The 18,465-nt window shown below is 36.6% G+C and overlaps 1 protein-coding gene and 2 long non-coding RNA genes across 4 annotated transcripts in view; 1 reads left to right on the plus strand and 2 right to left on the minus strand.

The window, feature by feature from the left end:
• Positions 1 to 598: 598 nt before the first annotated feature.
• Positions 599 to 12,071, minus strand: LOC107660309 (bifunctional endoribonuclease and deubiquitinase ZC3H12A-like). Its single transcript, XM_016449589.1, has 6 exons — positions 11,966 to 12,071; positions 9,783 to 10,226; positions 6,840 to 6,979; positions 5,326 to 5,560; positions 5,122 to 5,228; positions 599 to 3,010 (listed from the first exon to the last, which is right to left on the minus strand). Exons 2-6 carry the CDS (start codon positions 10,136 to 10,138, stop codon positions 2,097 to 2,099), a joined length of 1,752 nt encoding a protein of 583 aa, XP_016305075.1. The 5' UTR covers positions 10,139 to 10,226; positions 11,966 to 12,071; the 3' UTR covers positions 599 to 2,096.
• Positions 11,024 to 18,465, plus strand: part of LOC107660311 (uncharacterized) — a 16,868-nt gene continuing 9,426 nt past the window's right edge. Inside the window, exon 1 of the long non-coding RNA XR_001630993.1 lies at positions 11,024 to 11,033. This is a non-coding gene — a long non-coding RNA (uncharacterized LOC107660311). The remainder of the gene's footprint in view (positions 11,034 to 18,465) is intronic.
• Positions 14,720 to 16,691, minus strand: LOC107660310 (uncharacterized). 2 transcript variants are annotated; one of them, XR_001630991.1, is made up of 3 exons: positions 16,605 to 16,691; positions 16,052 to 16,214; positions 14,720 to 15,079 (listed from the first exon to the last, which is right to left on the minus strand). It is a non-coding gene; the product is annotated as an uncharacterized LOC107660310 (long non-coding RNA). The 2 variants fall into 2 exon arrangements; XR_001630992.1 differs by lacking the exon at positions 14,720 to 15,079 and adding an exon at positions 15,770 to 15,943.

Genomic DNA, 18,465 nt, shown 5'->3' on the forward strand with positions numbered 1-18,465 from the left:
CACAGCTTAAAAAAAAGTTTTAGAATTTTTTTTGTTACTACTTACTGTGGTTCTCCTATTATTGTCATTTTAAATTTTATTAAATATTTTACCTTTAATCATGGCATTAATTAGTGAGGGTAGTGAGAGGACTTTTTTATGACTTATTTTCATTACTGTTTAAGGGACAAGAAGCAAGAAGATAATTTTTGTTTTTTATTGCATTTGCCAATACAAAACTGAGAACTTGTTTCCTGTTCACATTAATGATTATAATGCACTGGCAGGATATAAACATGTTGCAAGTTGCTACTTGGACACCATGAACTACACATGACAATCTATGTTAAAGCAGTTGATTTAGAAACATTTTATTTAAAGTCTTTACATATAATGCATTAAAATTGCATTGTATGTTCAAATGAATAATTGTAACCATAGTTATAATACATTATGATACTTAACGATTCATTGTTACACCTTTAGAAAGTATAATGCATTAAAACACATGACAAACTATATAATGCATTTTAAACTTGGTTACAATTAATTCTGAAAAATATAACGCATTACAACTTACATTATGAATACCTTTAATGCATTATATATAAAGGCTTTGACTGTTATCGTTGACTTTTATGAAATTTTTAGAACTGAAAAATTAACAGAACAAGAACAAGAGCGCAAAAGATAATGTCTATGGAACATCTTTGCAAACAGATGCTATAATTAAAAATCAGCTATAACTGTCTCCTCTGAAGAGAAAACATGAAATTGTACAAACTCGTACTCACTGATAGTGTCTTTGAATTTGTTCACATTCATATAGATGTTAGAAGACATAAATGTGTTATGATTACACAAATGCCTATATGCTCATTTGAAAACAGTGGATAAAACATCAGCATAATATATTATAATAACTTTCATCATTATTGTCTCCATGAATTGACACATCTAAAGCCTCAATATTTTGTATAATTATTCATTGTATAATATACATCGTTATGTCAAGCCTTTGACATATTGACATGCATAAATGTAAAATCATGACTAATTAGTGCAAATAATTCGCTCTTCTGTTGTTTGAGAGCGGATGTTTGAACAATGAGATGATGAAAGTCAATTTTGCATAGAAGGAAAGATGTGAGATGTCCTTTGTACATTCAAATCATCAAAATCCACAAGCTCAGAGTTACATAGTAGAACCAACCTGATATGAAACGTAACATTGAAGCACAATTAAATATGATGTCCAGCACTTTGGTAAGTTTCAACAAAATGCAATGCGTCACAGAGTCAAATCACAGTGTTTGACTTAAGTATTGTAATGAAAATCTATCAGAGGATTCCCACCCCTAATACCCGAAACAAAGAAATACAATGAAAAGAGTGCAGGAGACAAGGAATCACACCTACTACTATTTTAAGTGATTCTGTGGTGGAGCTGCTTTGAATGAACAATTAGCAGCAGACTTACTAACTACAAAATTACTCTGAACATTGAAAACAGGGCGGTTCCTTAATGACTGCAATTACATACAACTATATTTAGACTGCTCAAATTACATTTCAGGTTCTGTCCAAAACCAAATCTGTAGCCTTCGAGCCAAGGTACTGTACAGTTTGCTACACGTTAGGAGCAACAATTGATGCAATGTGCATCAACCTCTTAAAAACATCTAGACACAAATTTGACTTTGTAGTCATACAGAGTTACCACACGTACTATGTGATAAGTCATTAAGGTTTCTGAGACTTTAAAGGAGCACAAAACACAGAAAAGAGCTACCAAAGCTACAGAAATAAAGGTACAATTGCAAAAATTTTACCTTTAGAGGTACAACACCAAAGTTTGGGGAGTGCCCCAATGACAAGCTGTTATACCACTAAATTGACAAGTTTGTATCTTATCTCCCCCTAAAAGGTGTATACTAATACCTTAGAGTAGTAATAGGTACCTTTACTACCAAGCACTACTACAAACTTGTTAAGGGTAAAAAAGTACCCCTAAAAAGGTACAATTTTTGCACATTTTTTCTGAGAATGTAGAGACTCTTTCTTTCGAGAAACTTGGCATGCCGTCTTTTTTTTTATGATCCCAAAGTTTCAGTGAATCAGAAGAACTCTCCCCTGGACTTGAGTTTGAGAACCTCTGCCGCCAACTGCTGCGCATCTTTCAGCTGCGGGAACATTTCCATGACTTTGTTTACATGATGCGGGTTAAAAATCGCATGAAGCTTCTTCCTGACCTCCTCTCTTTCTTCCTGGAAAGCATTGGACTGTGGCATGCCTGAGTGCTTCTGGCTTCCATAGACACCGGGAGACATATGCGAGCTAGGACAGGGTATAGGTTCAGGTAAACTGGTTGCCTGTGTTAAGAAGAAAGGGTAAGACCAGGCACCGTAAGCAGGAAGACTGTAATGCTGGACAGGGTTAGGCAGAGGTAGGGAGCTGCAGGCACCAAATTTGGGCTGATGGTTGGAGAAAGGACTCATGTTGTCATAGTAGCATTGGCCACCTGCAGGTACACCAGGGTTACCAGACATTGGTGAATGATTGGATCTCATCCTATGCAACTCAATGCTCTGCGATGGATCTGAAAACTGGCTTTGGTAGGATCCAAGCCCTGAGTCAGAACTGAAAATGGACGAAGGGTTTGTTGGGTAAGGTGCTAGCAGACTGGTTCTGTCTGCCGAAGCACTGCGTTGTCCCACTGTGGCTGTATATAAGGGCTTTTTTGTGGACAAAATGTCATCCCAGTACTGGAGCATAACATCCCCGCCGTCAGAGCTCTTGGGATCCAAGTTGAGCTTTTGTTCCAGTTCTTGCTCCAAAGAGGGTGAGCAGGACCCAAAACCAGGGTCATTTCTTGGGTACATGCCTCTTAGTGGCCCAGTTACTCTGCTGTCCTCTTTTGAACCAGACCGTCTGGCATTCTCTCGAAGCTCATCGGCTAGAGAACGCTGTGACTGGTTTGTGCGCTCTGGGTGGTAGAACTTACACTTGATCCCATATGTGCATTTTTTTCCTGAAGAGTAAAACGACAAATGTGTTATAAGGTCTACTTCAGGAATGTGCAACATAAGTCCTGGAGGGTTGCTGTCCTGAGTTTATTTCCATTCTGTTCTAGCAACCATGGAGACATAGGTTAGATTTTTCAGGTGTGTTTGATTAGGGATGGAAGTAAACTCTGCAGGACAGTAGCCCTCCAAGACCAGATTTGCCCATCCTTGGTGTACTTCAGAGGTGGCCAACGTCAGTTCTGGAGAGACACAGTCCTGCAGAGTTTTGCTCCAACCTTGATAAAACCTCACCTGCCTGTAGCGTTCTACTAACCCTTAGACCTTGATTAGCTTGTTTAGGTGTGTTTGATTATGGTTGGAGCTGAACTCTGCAGGACTGTGGCTCTCCAGGTTCAAGGTTGGCCACCCCTGGTCTACAGGTGCATCGCAATAAATTAGAATGTCATGGAAAAGTTCATTTATTTCAGTAATTCAACTCAAATTGTGAAACTCGTGTATTAAATAAATTCAATGCACACAGACTGAAGTAGTTTAAGTCTTTGGCGACATTCTAATTTATTGAGATGCACCTGTACTTCTTTCTGTTCATGCACCTTGTATGTCGACAGAGGGAATCCTGCTCATGGAGACCCACTCCCATGCAAAGTTTATTTCCAACGTGCTCCAACACACCTGCCTGTGATTTTCAAGTAATCCTGAAGACCTCGATTCAGGTGTGTTTGTTTAGGTTTGGAGCTAAACTCTGTAGAACAATGGGTCTCCATGAGCAGGACTGAAAACCTCTGATATAGAGTTAGGTCAAATATTAGGGCTATCAAACGATTAAAAATATATGAATGAATGAATTACAGGAAATGCAGATTTATTTAAGGGGCTCCTATTATGCTTTTTGATTTCACCTTTAGTGTGTTATAGCTTTTTTTGCATGTAAACCAGAAGTATCCAAACCTGTTCCTGGGGAGGGCCACTGTCCTGCAGAGTTTAACTTCAACCCTAATTAAACACACCTAAAGCTAATCAAGGTCTTCAGACTCACTAGAAACTTCACTAGAAATTAACCCTAAGTGTGTTGGAGCTGGTTTAAGCTAAACTCTGCAGAACGTTGGCCCTCAAGGAGCAGGAGCAGACACCCCAGATGTAAACAGTCTGCAAAGGTACAAATAACAAACTTGACACCAATAGGATTTAATCTCTCCAGCAAAAAAAACACTTGCCTGAAACGTCTTGTTTGTAGTCATGCTATTATATCCATCACTATGTTACACATTAGCATAATGCCCGCTTACTGGCTACTCTGGCCTAATCTCAAGGAACAGTTGTATAGGTGATTTTACAATGTCAAATAGATGCTGTTTGGACATTGTATGGACTTCCAATACCAACACAACTGTTACCATAGTCATCGTTCTGTTTACAGCTGCCCATGAAGCCTCTGAAGCTGAAACCCAGTTATGGTAAGGGGCGTTACATTTTTGATACACACTTTAAGTGGCTGACCAATCAGAGCAGATTGGACCTTTCAGAAAGGTGGGCTTTAAAGAGACAGGACAGTGAGTTTCAGTGAGTGTTTCAGGCAGAAAAGAGTTGCTGCAGCAATGAGCAGTATTAGTTAAATAATGTGCTTTTTGAACTTTAAATCATGTAAATGTATTCTAGCAGACCCCAAAAATAAAATTATGAAATTGTAAATTAGCATAATATGGGAACTTTAATCAATTTACATCAAATCACATATATCAGTGTTTGCTAAGAAAAGCCAGCCAACTGAAGAAAATTCAAAGACATTGCAGTTGAAATCAGACTTTACAATTGTTTGAGAAGTCAGTATACCATTTTGCTTTGTTTTCTTATAATTGAGCTTGAGCTTATCACTGGCCTACAGGGTGTTAAATCCAGCTTGAATGTCTTTGATGGTAGGAAAATCCATTATTACGAAATATGGGATGAGTCATTGGGCATGATTAATGATGTCCATTTTTTATTGGGCTATATTTTTATAATAAGTTGCACTGAACTAACACATAAAATTAACCACCCTAGAAATGTATTTCAATTAGTAGTTTGTGGTTAATATGGCATATATGATTCTGAATGACAGAACCTGATAACTACTTACCATATGGACAGAGTTGTCGCTTGTGGTCAAGCAACATCACCTTTTTCCGAAGAAAATTATCTAAATTGGGTCCATGACGACCGAGAGGGTCATCAGGTGGCATAAACCTGTGGTCAATGATGATGGTTAGATAAATGAATAGGAATAAGATGAGGTAATGCCAAAAGCATCAGCAGCTATTGAAGAATATTTGTAAGAACATACTTGTCATTAACAAAGGAGTACATAAGCAATCTCTCCTCAATGCAACGTTTCCACTCTGGACGTTCACTTTGCAGGTCACGATATGTGTCGTTCGACACTATAATGCCATCCAGATCGTGAGCTAATTTGACAATAAACCGATCGTCATAGCAGACCACACGCTTTCCTCCGACCCTTCGTGAAGGTGTAAATACAAGAATCTTCTTCCTTTCCAGCTCTTCCAAAATATGCTGATCTGGAAATAAAGACAAACACTTTTTAAATTTTTCATTACTTTTGTAGACAATTTTTAGCATGACTTTGGAATGAAGGCTGTCTTTCTTATAGTCATGGGACATTATTTGCCAGTCGCTGATAGAATAACTGGACCATAACTCCCATCAATTTGAAACAATTTGACAATTATTATAGACAACTCCTTTAAGCTGTAACTAATTTTTGATGCAATTACCCTTGCTTGACCAGTTTTCTACATTACAGATTAAAAACAAATGGTTATTCCCCCAAATTAGCATTTAATATCCACCAAAGGTATCCATATCAAAGGCTACTTTGGGGAGGTGGTAAACTGAAAGATTCCCAAGAACACAGGCCATCATCTATGAAACAGGAAAGAGGCAATAATTCACCACACAGCACCAGACTCGATTAAAGATTCACAGTGAAACTCAAGGTGATAAGGAAATCTCTTGAACTTCCTGGTGGGGAATTCCCATTGAGACCTACAGGAAACTTAACTCTTCCTTATTCTTCTTGTTTTGTTATTACTGTTCTTGCTCAAATTGATTTGAGGAATCTGAGCAGGGGCTTTCACAACAAAAGAGAGACAGTCCAGGGACATAAACAAGTGAGATTATTATCTCCACATCAACACCTCTGGCCTGATAAACCTGAAGTCCTAATACAAAGGCCATTTTGCACTAGTATGCTGTACCAGTACCAGATGTACACAGGGACTGTTTTGCAACAATAAACTAATGAACAGCAACATTTTACAAAATGACGCTATAGTTGAAGTTATAAACAGATGAGAAGACATGTTAATTTTTGCAATGTGAAAACACCACATTGTTTATTAATGCACAACAGATTCAAAAGCTTCAACTTTACAACAATGTATTGATGTCAGTAATATTTTAATGTTTTTGAAAGACGTCTCTTATGTTCACCAAGGTTGCAATTATTTGATCAAAAGTACAGTAAAAACAGTGATATTGTGAATATATTACAATTTAAAATAACTGTTTTCTATGTGAATATATTTTAAACTGTAATTTATTGCTGTGATCAAAGCTGGATTAAAAAAAAAATCTTACTGACACCAAACTCTTGAATGGTAGTGTATGTTTACTGAAAAACCTGACAAAAATACTGCTGAAGAAAATATTTTTTTTTTGCAGTGTGAAGTATAGGCATATTTGAGTCTGTGCAGTCAGATGGGCGTTTTCGCTTTTCAGACAAATCGGTCTGTGATGACTCAATTTTTACCAAAAGTGCTGAGGGAGTCTCTCTACCTGAAATAGGTACATCAGGTCTGGGCTGCTCTTTTCTCCAGGAAGGCACAAACACAGTGATATTTCTGTGTCCTCGGTCAAGGAAGTAATTAACTGCCAGCTCAATCCCACGGCAGGAAAACACTTCCTTGTTCCCATGACTAAAAGAGAACGAGAGAGACAGTAAAAAAGAGAGAGAAATTAAATTGGCAAATGAGTAAATCAGTGAATATGCATGCCAAAAACCACTGGTCTGTACATGTTAGAGGTCTTTGGTGGTTAGGTCTCACACCATGAATGTTATGTTTTTTTTTAATGCCACGTCAAATACATTTTTTAAGTCTCCTTACAAGTCCTGTGTAAACGGCTCTTTAATAATTCTGTGTGGTTTGGCGATGTGTGTTGCCTGTAGTAAACCACATGAATTGCTCAGATACAGTGCCCTCCACTAATATTGGCACCATTGGTAAATATGAGCAAAGGTGGCTGTGAAAATAAATCTGCATCGTTTATCCTTTTGATCTTTCATTCAAAAAATTCACAAAATTCTCATATTAAAACAAGTAAGGGGGGGAAATCTTATAATGAAATAAATGTTTTTCTCTAGTCCACATTGGCCACAATTATTGGCACCCAATTATTGCAACGTCCTTTTCCCAAGATAACAGCTCTGAGTTTTCTCCTATAATGCCTGATGAGTTTGGTGAACACCAGACAAGAGATCAGAGAACATTCTTTCATCCAGAATCACTCCAGATCCTTCAGATTCACACCTCCATGTTGGTGCTTCCTCTCTTCAGTTCACACCACTCATTTTCTATAAGGTTCAGGTCAGGGAACTGGGACGGCCACGGCAGAAGCTTCATTTTGTGCTCAGTGACACATTTTTGTGTTGATTTTGATGTTTGCTTTGGATCACTGTCCTGATGGAAAATCCAACCACGGCCCATTATAAGATTTCTAATAGAGGCAGTCAGGTTTAGATTTATCTGTTGGTATTTGAAAGAATCCATGATGCCAATATCTGAACAAGATGTCCAGGACCTCCGGCAGAAAAATAGGCCCACAACATTAAAGATCCAGCAGAATATTTAACTGTGGGCATGGGCTACTTTTTATCCCTGTTTGCACCAAACCCATCTGGTGGGTTTGCTGCCAAAAAGCTTTTTTTTATCAGAACTATATTCTTTGGTTTTTCTCTTTGTGATGGATGATTAAGGGAATTTGGCCTTTGTGTTGCTCATATTTATAATCCTGTGGAACAGGAAGTCATGGCTGGGCAATTGTAACACTGGTGTGCTAAAAAAAGGTAAATATGAATGGGAGTATACTTCAGAAACATTTTACTCAGAATTTCTAGGGGTGCCAATAATTGTGGCCAACATGCATTGAAGAAAAAACATTTATTTCACAATGTGAGTTTTCCCCAATTTTTAAATTGTTTTACTTCAATGATAGGTTTGAATTTTGTGAATTTTTTTTTAATGAAAGATCAAAAGGATAAACAATGCAGATTTATTTTCACAGCCGTCTAAGGACAACTTTGATGAACTTTTATGATTCACTTCAAATGTTGACTACTGTATATATATATATATATATAGGAACCTAAAACTAAACAGTTTGATCCATCACAAATTATTTCAGCTGTGGATGTTGGAATTACTTATAGCAATAATGCAACTAGAAGGCAAGCTAAAACACAACCCGAGTTGCACAAACTTATTATGGAATACTACAACAGTACAACAACTGGAACGCAAACTGTAGTTGTTGACAGATGCGTGTCAGATATGTTTATAGTACTACTGATAAAGAAAAACCAAGAGATAAGACGGACAGAAATTATGACAGAAATGTTTGTTTTGACTGGGAAGCTACATCCAACAAAACACACGAAAGAACAACAGCCATTTCCATTACGTCATGATGTTACCGCAAATATCAATGCATTAATAGTCTTTCACAAGACTGTTTTAATAGTTTAAAGCAGCCAGGGGTCCGGGGCCCACTAGGGGGCCTCAAGATGACTTATAAGTATTTAAATGAATAATCTATTATTAATATACAGTATATAGTAGTCAACATTTGAAGTGGATCAAAACCTTTCATCAAAGTTGTCCTAAAACCAAAACAACAAAACACATGAAAGAACAACAGCCATTTCCATTACGTCATGATGTTACCGCAAATATCAATGCATTAATAGTCTTTCACACAGAATGTGCATAAAGTCTTGTAATTTACCACCTCTCCTAGACTACTTATAAACCCTTCATTTCAAGGAAGAATGTCTTTCACAAAATTCCCTAGTGCAACCTTTGCAGAATGCATGTCCAAAAATGTTGCTGAGTGTGTTGAGCATGAGGCCTTGGCCTCCTGGAAGCGAAATGGTTAAAAAAAAGTGCATATTATTTGCATATTGGAGAACAGAGAAGCATGGATAAAGAGGAAGTACAAACCTTTTCAGAAGAACCAGGTCTAAGTTTAAAGCCCAAAGGCAATATGAGCAATTCACTATGGGAAGTGGTAAGTAAAATTACATTGAACACACTAGTTACTATTTTTGAAATTAATTATTAAACAATTGATGTTTCTTCCAAATAAAGAAATATCAACAAGTCTGTATTTGTGGCATTATTTGGATGTGATATTCACATTTTTATAAATACTTAAAAAAAAAAAAAATGTTCCTACTGTTACAACAATCTGAGGTGAACCAACATTAAAAACAAGTGGAATCAAAGTGAAAGCCTTGTAAAATTTGGGAAAAGTTTATTCACTACCAGAGTGCAGCTGTCATGAATTTCCCTTTGTAATGTCAACTTGTTGATACTAGTTAAACTGGCAAAGACTCAAAACTCTGCTTAGTTTTCAATCTCCAATTCAATTTCAATTCTGTTTCGATTGAAAGACTACTGAACAATTCTAGAAGAAAAAAGGCCAGTAGTACCATGTCCTCACCTCATGGCCACGTTGCTGCCATCAATAACAATAGGTTTCAGGTCACTTTCGGGTTCAGAGGTGTCCTCCAGCGTTGAGTCCTGTCCCCTAGATGAGCTTCCACCCCGATGGGGCAAACTGAACCCACCATCATCACTGTCTGAGCTAGAGGAGGGCATGGCCTTGGCCCCTGAACGCACCAGCTCCCCCAGCACCGCGTTGGTGTCCGTCCCCAGGCCGAGCTTCCTCAGGGCGGCCTTCACCTCTTGCGGAGAGTAACCCAGCTTACGAAAGAAGTCGACCTTCATCTGCAGGTCATGGAGGTCAGGTCTGTCTTGGCCCAGGCCAGCGGATTTATGGTAACACCTCGACTGCATCCCGTCGTATGTTGGAGGTTTTTCAGTGTAAGAGCTGCTGTGTCATCCATATGCTGCTCTGACATGTTGCTCTTGCTTCTGAATAAGGCTGAAACATAAACAAATAAATGGGAAAAAAAACAAGTCATTACAATGCAAGTTATAAATTGCAATTCAACTTTATATTTACATAAATTTGAATAAATATAAAATGTAAGAAGTAGAACAAGGTCATTTTTTGTTATAAGGTTGTTTCTTTATACATGCACATATTTTATGCTTTACATGATTTGATCTTCATAAATTCATTCATCCACTCATTCATTCTTTCTTTTGAGCAATCAATTTATATATTTTTAGTATGGAATTTCTATTGTAATTGGGAACCAGTTGTAAAGAATGCATTACAACTTGCAAACATCACTTTGTCTTGATACTGCCACTTCCCCCCACCCAAGTGAAATTTCATATACTATCAAATCAGAATAAAAATCCAGTAAACTCTTGAATGATTATAGGGTCCTTCAGGATTGTTTCTAAATTATATTAGGAATCCTGTACACATTCCTATAGGAATTTTGACTAGGGTTATTAAAATCCAAGTTTTGCTAGGAAAAGTTTCCATATAATTTGAGAAAATGACTAAAAATGTGATCAGGAATATTACCCACCATTAAAACAGACTAAATAGGGGGAGCATGTATAATTGTAATGAATGTAATAAATGTAAGATCAGTAATAACTTAATGAACAACACAATTACAGTGACCATATCATTTATGTATAAGTACAATTTAATCCTCCATCAACCTCCCAAAAATAATAAACAATTTCATGCATGGATATTGCCAAAAAAAAAAAAAAAAAACGTATTTAAAATTTTAGTCTTGTAATTTAAAATACATATTAGAATAAAGTAAATATAAAGTACAACAGTTTTAAAAGCGTAATCTATCCTTCAAAGGTTACATGTTTTCGTGTTGTTTCTGAGTTGACTTTGATATTTATTTGCAATATTATCAGAATTTTGACAGAATTATTTATCTGAGGGTAGAGGACTATTTCTAGGCCAGTGAAAATGGTTTAGTGCATGCAATATACATGGAGATCAACCCAGTAGTGACTTGCTATTTTACTAATAAATGTGGGAAATTGCTTTAAATCTGTTTCCAGACTGTCCAAGGGGCTCAGGCATCATCTTTGGATAATGGTAACATTATGTACTCATGCACTCCAAATGCATATGATAAACAAAATACATTTATAGAGATTTATATCAGGTGTAGTTTTCCTCTTTGCTTTTACTAATTGCTGCAGTATTAACATTGTAGATATTTAATGCAGTGAACTTTTTTACACACAAAGCAGTGAGCATCTGCTTATTAAAATCGTACATTCCAGGCGTCATCTGTTAAATTCTATTATTAATAAATGACATATCTTCCCCTACTTCTACAACACTTTCCATGAAGAGTTTCTGATTCATCGATTACATAAGAGACCATATACAGTGTAAAACTCCTACAGACACAGGGCTATAATACAAACATACACGACTAAACTCTAATATACTGCCAATGACGCTACGATACAACTGACAACGTTCTCCTTCTCAACTTCGCCGCTGTCTACGTTTCAAGCTCGAGGGGGCATTCAACTAAACTGCGCTTCAGCCCTTCGGACCCTGGGTAAAATACTAAAGGAACTTCTAAACTGTTTGTAGTTTTAAAGTAAGAAGGACAAAGCGTTACTTTAATTTAAACTACTAGTGTGAATGCCTGCCTCAGCTGTTACGCAATACACGTTTATTATGTAAACGTTTATAAAACATAATTAAATCTAACCTACCATATTCTCCCAGTGATCAGTCCGGTGATGTATAACGCGCGTATGTGTGCGCTAGAAAGCGCTGATCTTGTGTTTTAATGACACCTTTATTCCTCAACTTCCTGCTTCAGGTGACTCGACCTGTTCCTCCCCCGGCAGAGAGAGAGAGAGAGAGAGAGAGAGAGAGAGAAGTGAGGTCTTCACAGCAAGGCCAAGACCTTGGTGATCATGCTGTATCTTAAAAAAAAAAAACATTGAATAAGTTGGTCGTTAGAAACTATCTGAAATGTCTGATGCTGGGTGACGAAATGCCACCAAAAGAGAAAAATTAATATACCATATGAATATAATATTATGAGGTGTATTCTTCATTTTCTTAGCACCAAACGATGAAAAACCAATGTGCTTACAAAGAATTGCCACTCATTTCTTTTTTTTTTTTTTTATATATACCTCTTCCATGTCCAGATGAATGCAAACAAAATAACCTTGAACCTGTCTAAATAACCTTAAACCAGAAATGCCTGGTTCATAATTCACCATATATTCAAAAGAAAGAAAACACCAATTTGTATTGATAAAATGAAGCCATTAAGATTTTAATTACATTTATATTAAGGAATATACCATATATAGTCACTGTATTCACAAAATAACAAATGTCAAAACATTTATATATAAAAATAAAAAAATAAAAAAATGAAAAATGAAATGTAGGTTTAGCACTGACAGACCTGTATTCACTGTATTCACAAAATAACATACATTTCAAAAAATAATATTTAATTTAATTCATTCCTCAGTTCCTCAACTACCCATTCTTATGTTGTTTTAAAGCAGTATACTTTTTCTCTTTACGGAATCCACAAGGAAAAATTTAACAAAATGTTCAAGCTACTTTTTTCGCATATATTAAAAGTGAATGTTCACCAGAGTCGGTCAAAACAGCATAAAAGTAGTCCATACAAGTGATAGGTGTGATAATCCATGTCTTCTGAAGCCTTATGCTATCTTTGTGTGAGAAAAATAAGCTTTTAAATCATCATCTTTTTCATGTTTTAATATATTCACACCAGTGACATGCTCATTTTGATATTAACGATGCCAAATGTCACTGGTGTCTCATAACTGATCACGACAGGCCAAATGTTAATTGCACATATTTAAATCGCACAGACTGCATGTCTCATTATGAATCATCAATAAGGTCTCTGCTGACCTTATTACACTAAGACTTTAGTTTTATATTCATATTTTCCAATCTTCATTCATGGTCTGTTTAATTTTATACCCCGTATTTTATTTTCATTTGGATGTTTTCAGTTCCTGTATTTCTGTTTTAGCACCTTATTCACTTCCTATTTTATGTATTGTATTGTTTTGTATTTTTTGAGTATTAGTACTGATCAGAAAATTAGGATCATTAAGATTTGTGTTTCTGTATTATTTTCCTGACAATTAAGCACATGTCTCCCATACTCTAAATTCACGATTCATGTGGATGTTTGTTTGTTTTTCAATACTATTTCTCATTAGATTCTCAATAATTTAATATTGTACTTTTAATTACTCTTGAACGTTTTTTTTTTTCTTTTTCTTTGAATTTTGATTTTGAATTGACCGGTCTATGAAAGAAAACACTTTCAAGGAACTGCTTGTAATATACTGCATATTCACATTAGACAAAAATCTTAAAATATGATAATCAGTACTGATAACCAGCTGACAGGGTGGTAGACAATTAATAAATAGTCATACAATTAGCAGAGTATCTTGAAATAAGCACAACAAAGTATTTTCCAACTTTTCTTGTGTTGCATAATTTCATTCATAAATGGGTGGAGAATTTACATTTATGGTTGCGAAACATATCTACTGTAAAAGAGATGTGATGATATGGGAGGTGTTTTTATGAGCATACTTGTCATATTTTTTAATCATGACATAATGCTCTTTATGAAAGCAACTGTGGGTAATCTTACACTCGGAAGATACTTCAAAATACAGGTAAGACATGACATTATATAAGGTTTTTCCCCTCTCTCATGTGTTTTCCCTCAGTTGTCTTGTACTTGAAGACCAGGAAAGGATAGTATTTTCTTTTCTATTTCCTCTTGTCTGTGAGAGCATACTGTAAATGTATTTTGCATATACAGTATGCTACTGACAGATGTTTATTAGAGATGACCAAACAGAAATTTTTGTCTGTGCAAGTAAACCTGTAACAGCACACTCATGAACAGTACAATGGTGCATTTATTACTGCTTAATACTTTTAATAATTTCATTTTGTTTTTTAACATAATCTGGTTTCAAAACTGACCCAATCAGATCAACACATATCATTAAAGTAAGCAGCATTTGTGATTGATAGTATGGTATTGTACTGTACATAATGTGCATAAACTCATTTTTATGTTTCGTGACTGATTGATACATTTTGTTGTTTACATACACCATTTATAGAGACATCACTGAATCATCAATGAACTGACTTTAGCTGAAAAATAACACTTTGTTATCGTCCTCTTGCATTATTGACAAACTATTTTCCTGTTTGACACTGTAAAGCTGCTTTGACACAGTATTGTATAAAGCGCTATACAAATAAAGGCGACTTGACCTATAAAGAAAATGGATCATAAAACTTTAGGAACCTGTCAACACATGCAATTTATTTGGACTCTGATGCCTTGCCATTATTTTATTATCACCAAAGTGACATTGGTGATTAGTTCCACTTGGTTGCTCCAAGACAAAGCAAAAGATTGGTGCCTTTTTTTTGGGGGGTTTAGTGACTCTTTGCAGGTCAGTGTCTATTGTGTGTGCGTCTTGAGGAAGTTATTATGAGTGAGGTTACTAATATGTCCTGCTCCGTGAGCCACAGGTTAATGGTGTGTACTGAGTGGAGTTCCGGACGCTGGAGAAAGCAATCACTGGGGGTTGCCAGTCCACTGCTCTCTCTGAGGTCCTGTGTCAGCGGGCCCAGGTGTCTCCGGTGCTGATATTACAGCGGAGCAATGAGCTACAGCAAACAGAGATGAGTTTCCTCGCTGACCCCCACCGGCACACAGCTGCCATGACAACCAACGTTCAGTGAGATCAGAGGAGAGGCTGGACCTGCAGCATTCATCCCTAAAGATAAAGTCAGTGCAACCTTAAAGTAAAATATCACAGCATTTAGCCATTATTGCACTCTAGATGTCACTACATAAGATATCAAATCAAAAGGATCCTGAGTTTTTCCTCAGAACTAACTATGAGTAACAGACCAACTATTATCTATGTTCTATTAATATTTGGCAAGTCTTCACATCTAATTGATTACATTCTTTTTTTTTTTTTTTTTTAAGTCCGGCATTAATATTGTGACATTATTAAAATTAAAATGTGTTAAAACTTGCACAGAATTATTATAAAAAAAAAATTTTGTCAGGTGCTTCCTCTGTAAAGAACTATATTATAATGAACACAAGAGGGCAGTAAAAGTACATGATACAGAATTGGCTGTGATCCATATATTATCTTAAACAGCTTGTGTTGAACTTTACACTTAGTTACTGAACAGATCTGTGTCCAGAATAACATAGCCTACTATTGTCATACTCACACTATTTCTGCAATGTGCAAACTACTCAAATTTTCACTATAGAATTCTAAATTTGATAAAATGTGCTATACTACCAAGGACACTGCATGAGATACTGCATCCTATGATTTTTAACTTATCTTTCTTATATCAGTATTTATCAAACTACCATATGTTTTTACACAAAACTGGATACATTTTATTGAAACTATTAACTTACTGACTATACATGGCGTTTATGTATGTACATGGTATTATCTATGATGTTTAAAGATAAGCTGTCAAATGTTTTGAACACATTTTAGCCATTTATCCCAACAAATGTGTATTATCTTCATTCAATCTTATTCCAGGATAAGTTGTAGTGTCACCCACGTTTACTAGGTTGCTTGCAACCCTGAAAATAAAATCTGTAATGCAAGATAAAATGAAAATTTGTCTTTTTCTCAGCGACAAATGCTCTGACTATATAATCTCGCCTCATGTTGAGGACGGCATTAGCTAGCAAAACGGCTGACCTGACATTTTGTAAACATTATAATATCATTTGCAGTGAAGTCCCACTGCAACCAAGATTCCAGCTGGCTCAGGTGGCCGAATATGGATCTGAGAAGAGATTCTTGATGATGAGGTGCTTATTTTCAATCTGAGGTATGCAGATGTGATATTGTACGGAATGGTCTACAAAAGGAAATAAAGAGAAATAATTTACAAAAATATTCATCTAACATTTGTGTCTCATTGCACTAATACGCTCAAAGAAATTAATCAACATAATACAAAATATACTTGACATAAAGTCTGTATTTCAATCCGTAATAACAACCATAACAATATAGTTAAATAAAATACAGTAGTTCACCAGATAACACAGTGCTGTAAGCAGTTATATAAACAAACACTCTCGCTGTATTCGCACGTAACACTAGTGTGGCTGGTGATGACTCAGCAGATTAGTTTGGCAAATTACGGCCGAAATAAACAGTAAAACCTGATCGATATAAACATCAGACATTACCAATAACATGCATGACATATACTAATCAGATACAAATGTATTTATGTACTGACATGTATTGCACGAATGCATTACACAGAACATAACCTGCAGCATAATAGGGTATATGTCGAACATCACCTGACCAAACCCGGAAAACACATGTATTGCACGAATGCATTACACAGAACATAACCTGCAGCATAATAGGGTATATGTCGAACATCACCTGACAAAACCCGGAAAACAGGTCTCATCGCTTCCGCTTGTCGGAGAACGTGTTAACAGCCTATGGACTTTTAAGATAATCAGTTAAACTAGCTAGCTGTTTTTATTGTTGACGTTTTATTACATTTTTATATCTAAATGTGAAAAGAATAAAAAAAAAAAAAAACTTTTATATATCAGTCCGCATGAGTAAAACTGCTTCATATGTAAGGAAGCATATGCAAAACGCTTGAACCGGAAGCGACGAGACCTGGATAACAGGATACGGAAGTCTGTTGCGCATAATCCCTACAGTCATCTCGTACCGGTGGGCGTAGCAAATAAGGGAACGTGCAGGAAACAATTATTAAACTTCAGTTCCTAGGAAAGGCTTTCTGATACGTGATTCTGATCACGAGCGAAATTCAGATGGAGGGCAGGAAGTGAAAAGCAGAATGGACAGAGAAGTGAAGTGTGGCCGAGTATGGTGACCAATATTCAGAATTTGTGCTCTGAATTTAACCCATCCAAGTGCGCACACACACACAGTAGTGAACACACACCCAGAGCAGTGGGCAGCCATATGCCCGGGGAGCAGTTGGGGGTTTGGTTCTTGCTCAAGGGTCGTGGTATTGCGGGTGGAACAGGGCGCTGGTTATTCACTCCCCGCACTGACAATTCCTGCCGGAACTGAGACTCAAACCCGAAACTTTTGGGTTACAAGTCCGACTCTCTAACCATTAGGCCACGACTGCCCCCATTAGGTTTGCTCAAGATGCATCGGCACTGCGCAGACCGATCGGCCGATTGGTCTGCGCCTATTGTCTTACTAAAGAGAATGTGAAGCTGACGTCACGCCGCATTGAGTTCTGGGAAACTTCTTTGTTTATCCGCCATACTGGGAGGATCACACTGCCTTTCCGCTATTGAGTTTAGCGCGGTAGTTTGATTTTCTGTCGTGATTGTGAAAAATGTCACCATTGTATCTCATTCATGCTGCATCGAGAATTGCAATAGTAACTCAGATCATCGCTCTGAGAGGAAACTGGACAATGTGATATGTTTTTTCACCTTTTCTATGTATGAAAACACAAAGGGAAGCAGGTCGTGGAGATGACGAGAAGACGCCAGATAGTAAATCTATTAATAATGTCACTGATTAAACCCACTGCCTATTACTCAATAAAATAATTATATAGCTGCGTGTTTTTGATAGTTTTGATTTTGTTTGTTTTAATAATTAACATTACCCTTGCGATTATGACTCTCACTTGGCTTGTGAATTAGCAGAACTTGAACAGAGACATTATACAATGCTCAACACAAATAACGCTTAATGTGGCTTGTACCAAGACAGAGATAAAGACAAAATCGTAAAGCATACTATGTGCAGATACGCATATGAGCCCAAAATGTGAACGCAACGTGTTTATTTACACGTTAAGCGTTTTCCTCTTATATAAAGAAAACGCTTAGTTAATGCATGAAGAGGTAAAAAAAAGATGTTGCATACTCGGCCCCTACTCAGAGACAGTGATATTAAAAGGCCACATTCAGTGCACACCTTACTAATAAAGCATGCTATGTCCAGGAAAACAGATGAGCGCAGAATATGAACTAGGGGTCATATGATGCTGCTAAAAAGAACATTATTTTGTGTATTTGGTGTAATGAAATGTGTTTATGCGGTTTAAGGTTAAAAAAACACATTATTTTCCACATAATATA

The sequence above is a fragment of the Sinocyclocheilus anshuiensis genome, unplaced genomic scaffold (assembly GCF_001515605.1).
Source record: "Sinocyclocheilus anshuiensis isolate Anshui unplaced genomic scaffold, SAMN03320099.WGS_v1.1 scaffold1469, whole genome shotgun sequence".
NCBI classification, from domain to species: domain Eukaryota; kingdom Metazoa; phylum Chordata; class Actinopteri; order Cypriniformes; family Cyprinidae; genus Sinocyclocheilus; species Sinocyclocheilus anshuiensis.

Coding starts and splice junctions, on each gene's coding strand:
- LOC107660309 (XM_016449589.1), bottom strand. CDS start 10,138: ATGCAGTCGAGGTGTTACCATAAATCCGCTGGCCTGGGCCAAGACAGA. Junction 6,980..9,782: donor GGCAGCAACGTGGCCATGAG/GTGAGGACATGG, acceptor GTTCTCTTTTAG/TCATGGGAACAAGGAAGTGT. Junction 3,011..5,121: donor GCGACAACTCTGTCCATATG/GTAAGTAGTTAT, acceptor TTTACTCTTCAG/GAAAAAAATGCACATATGGG.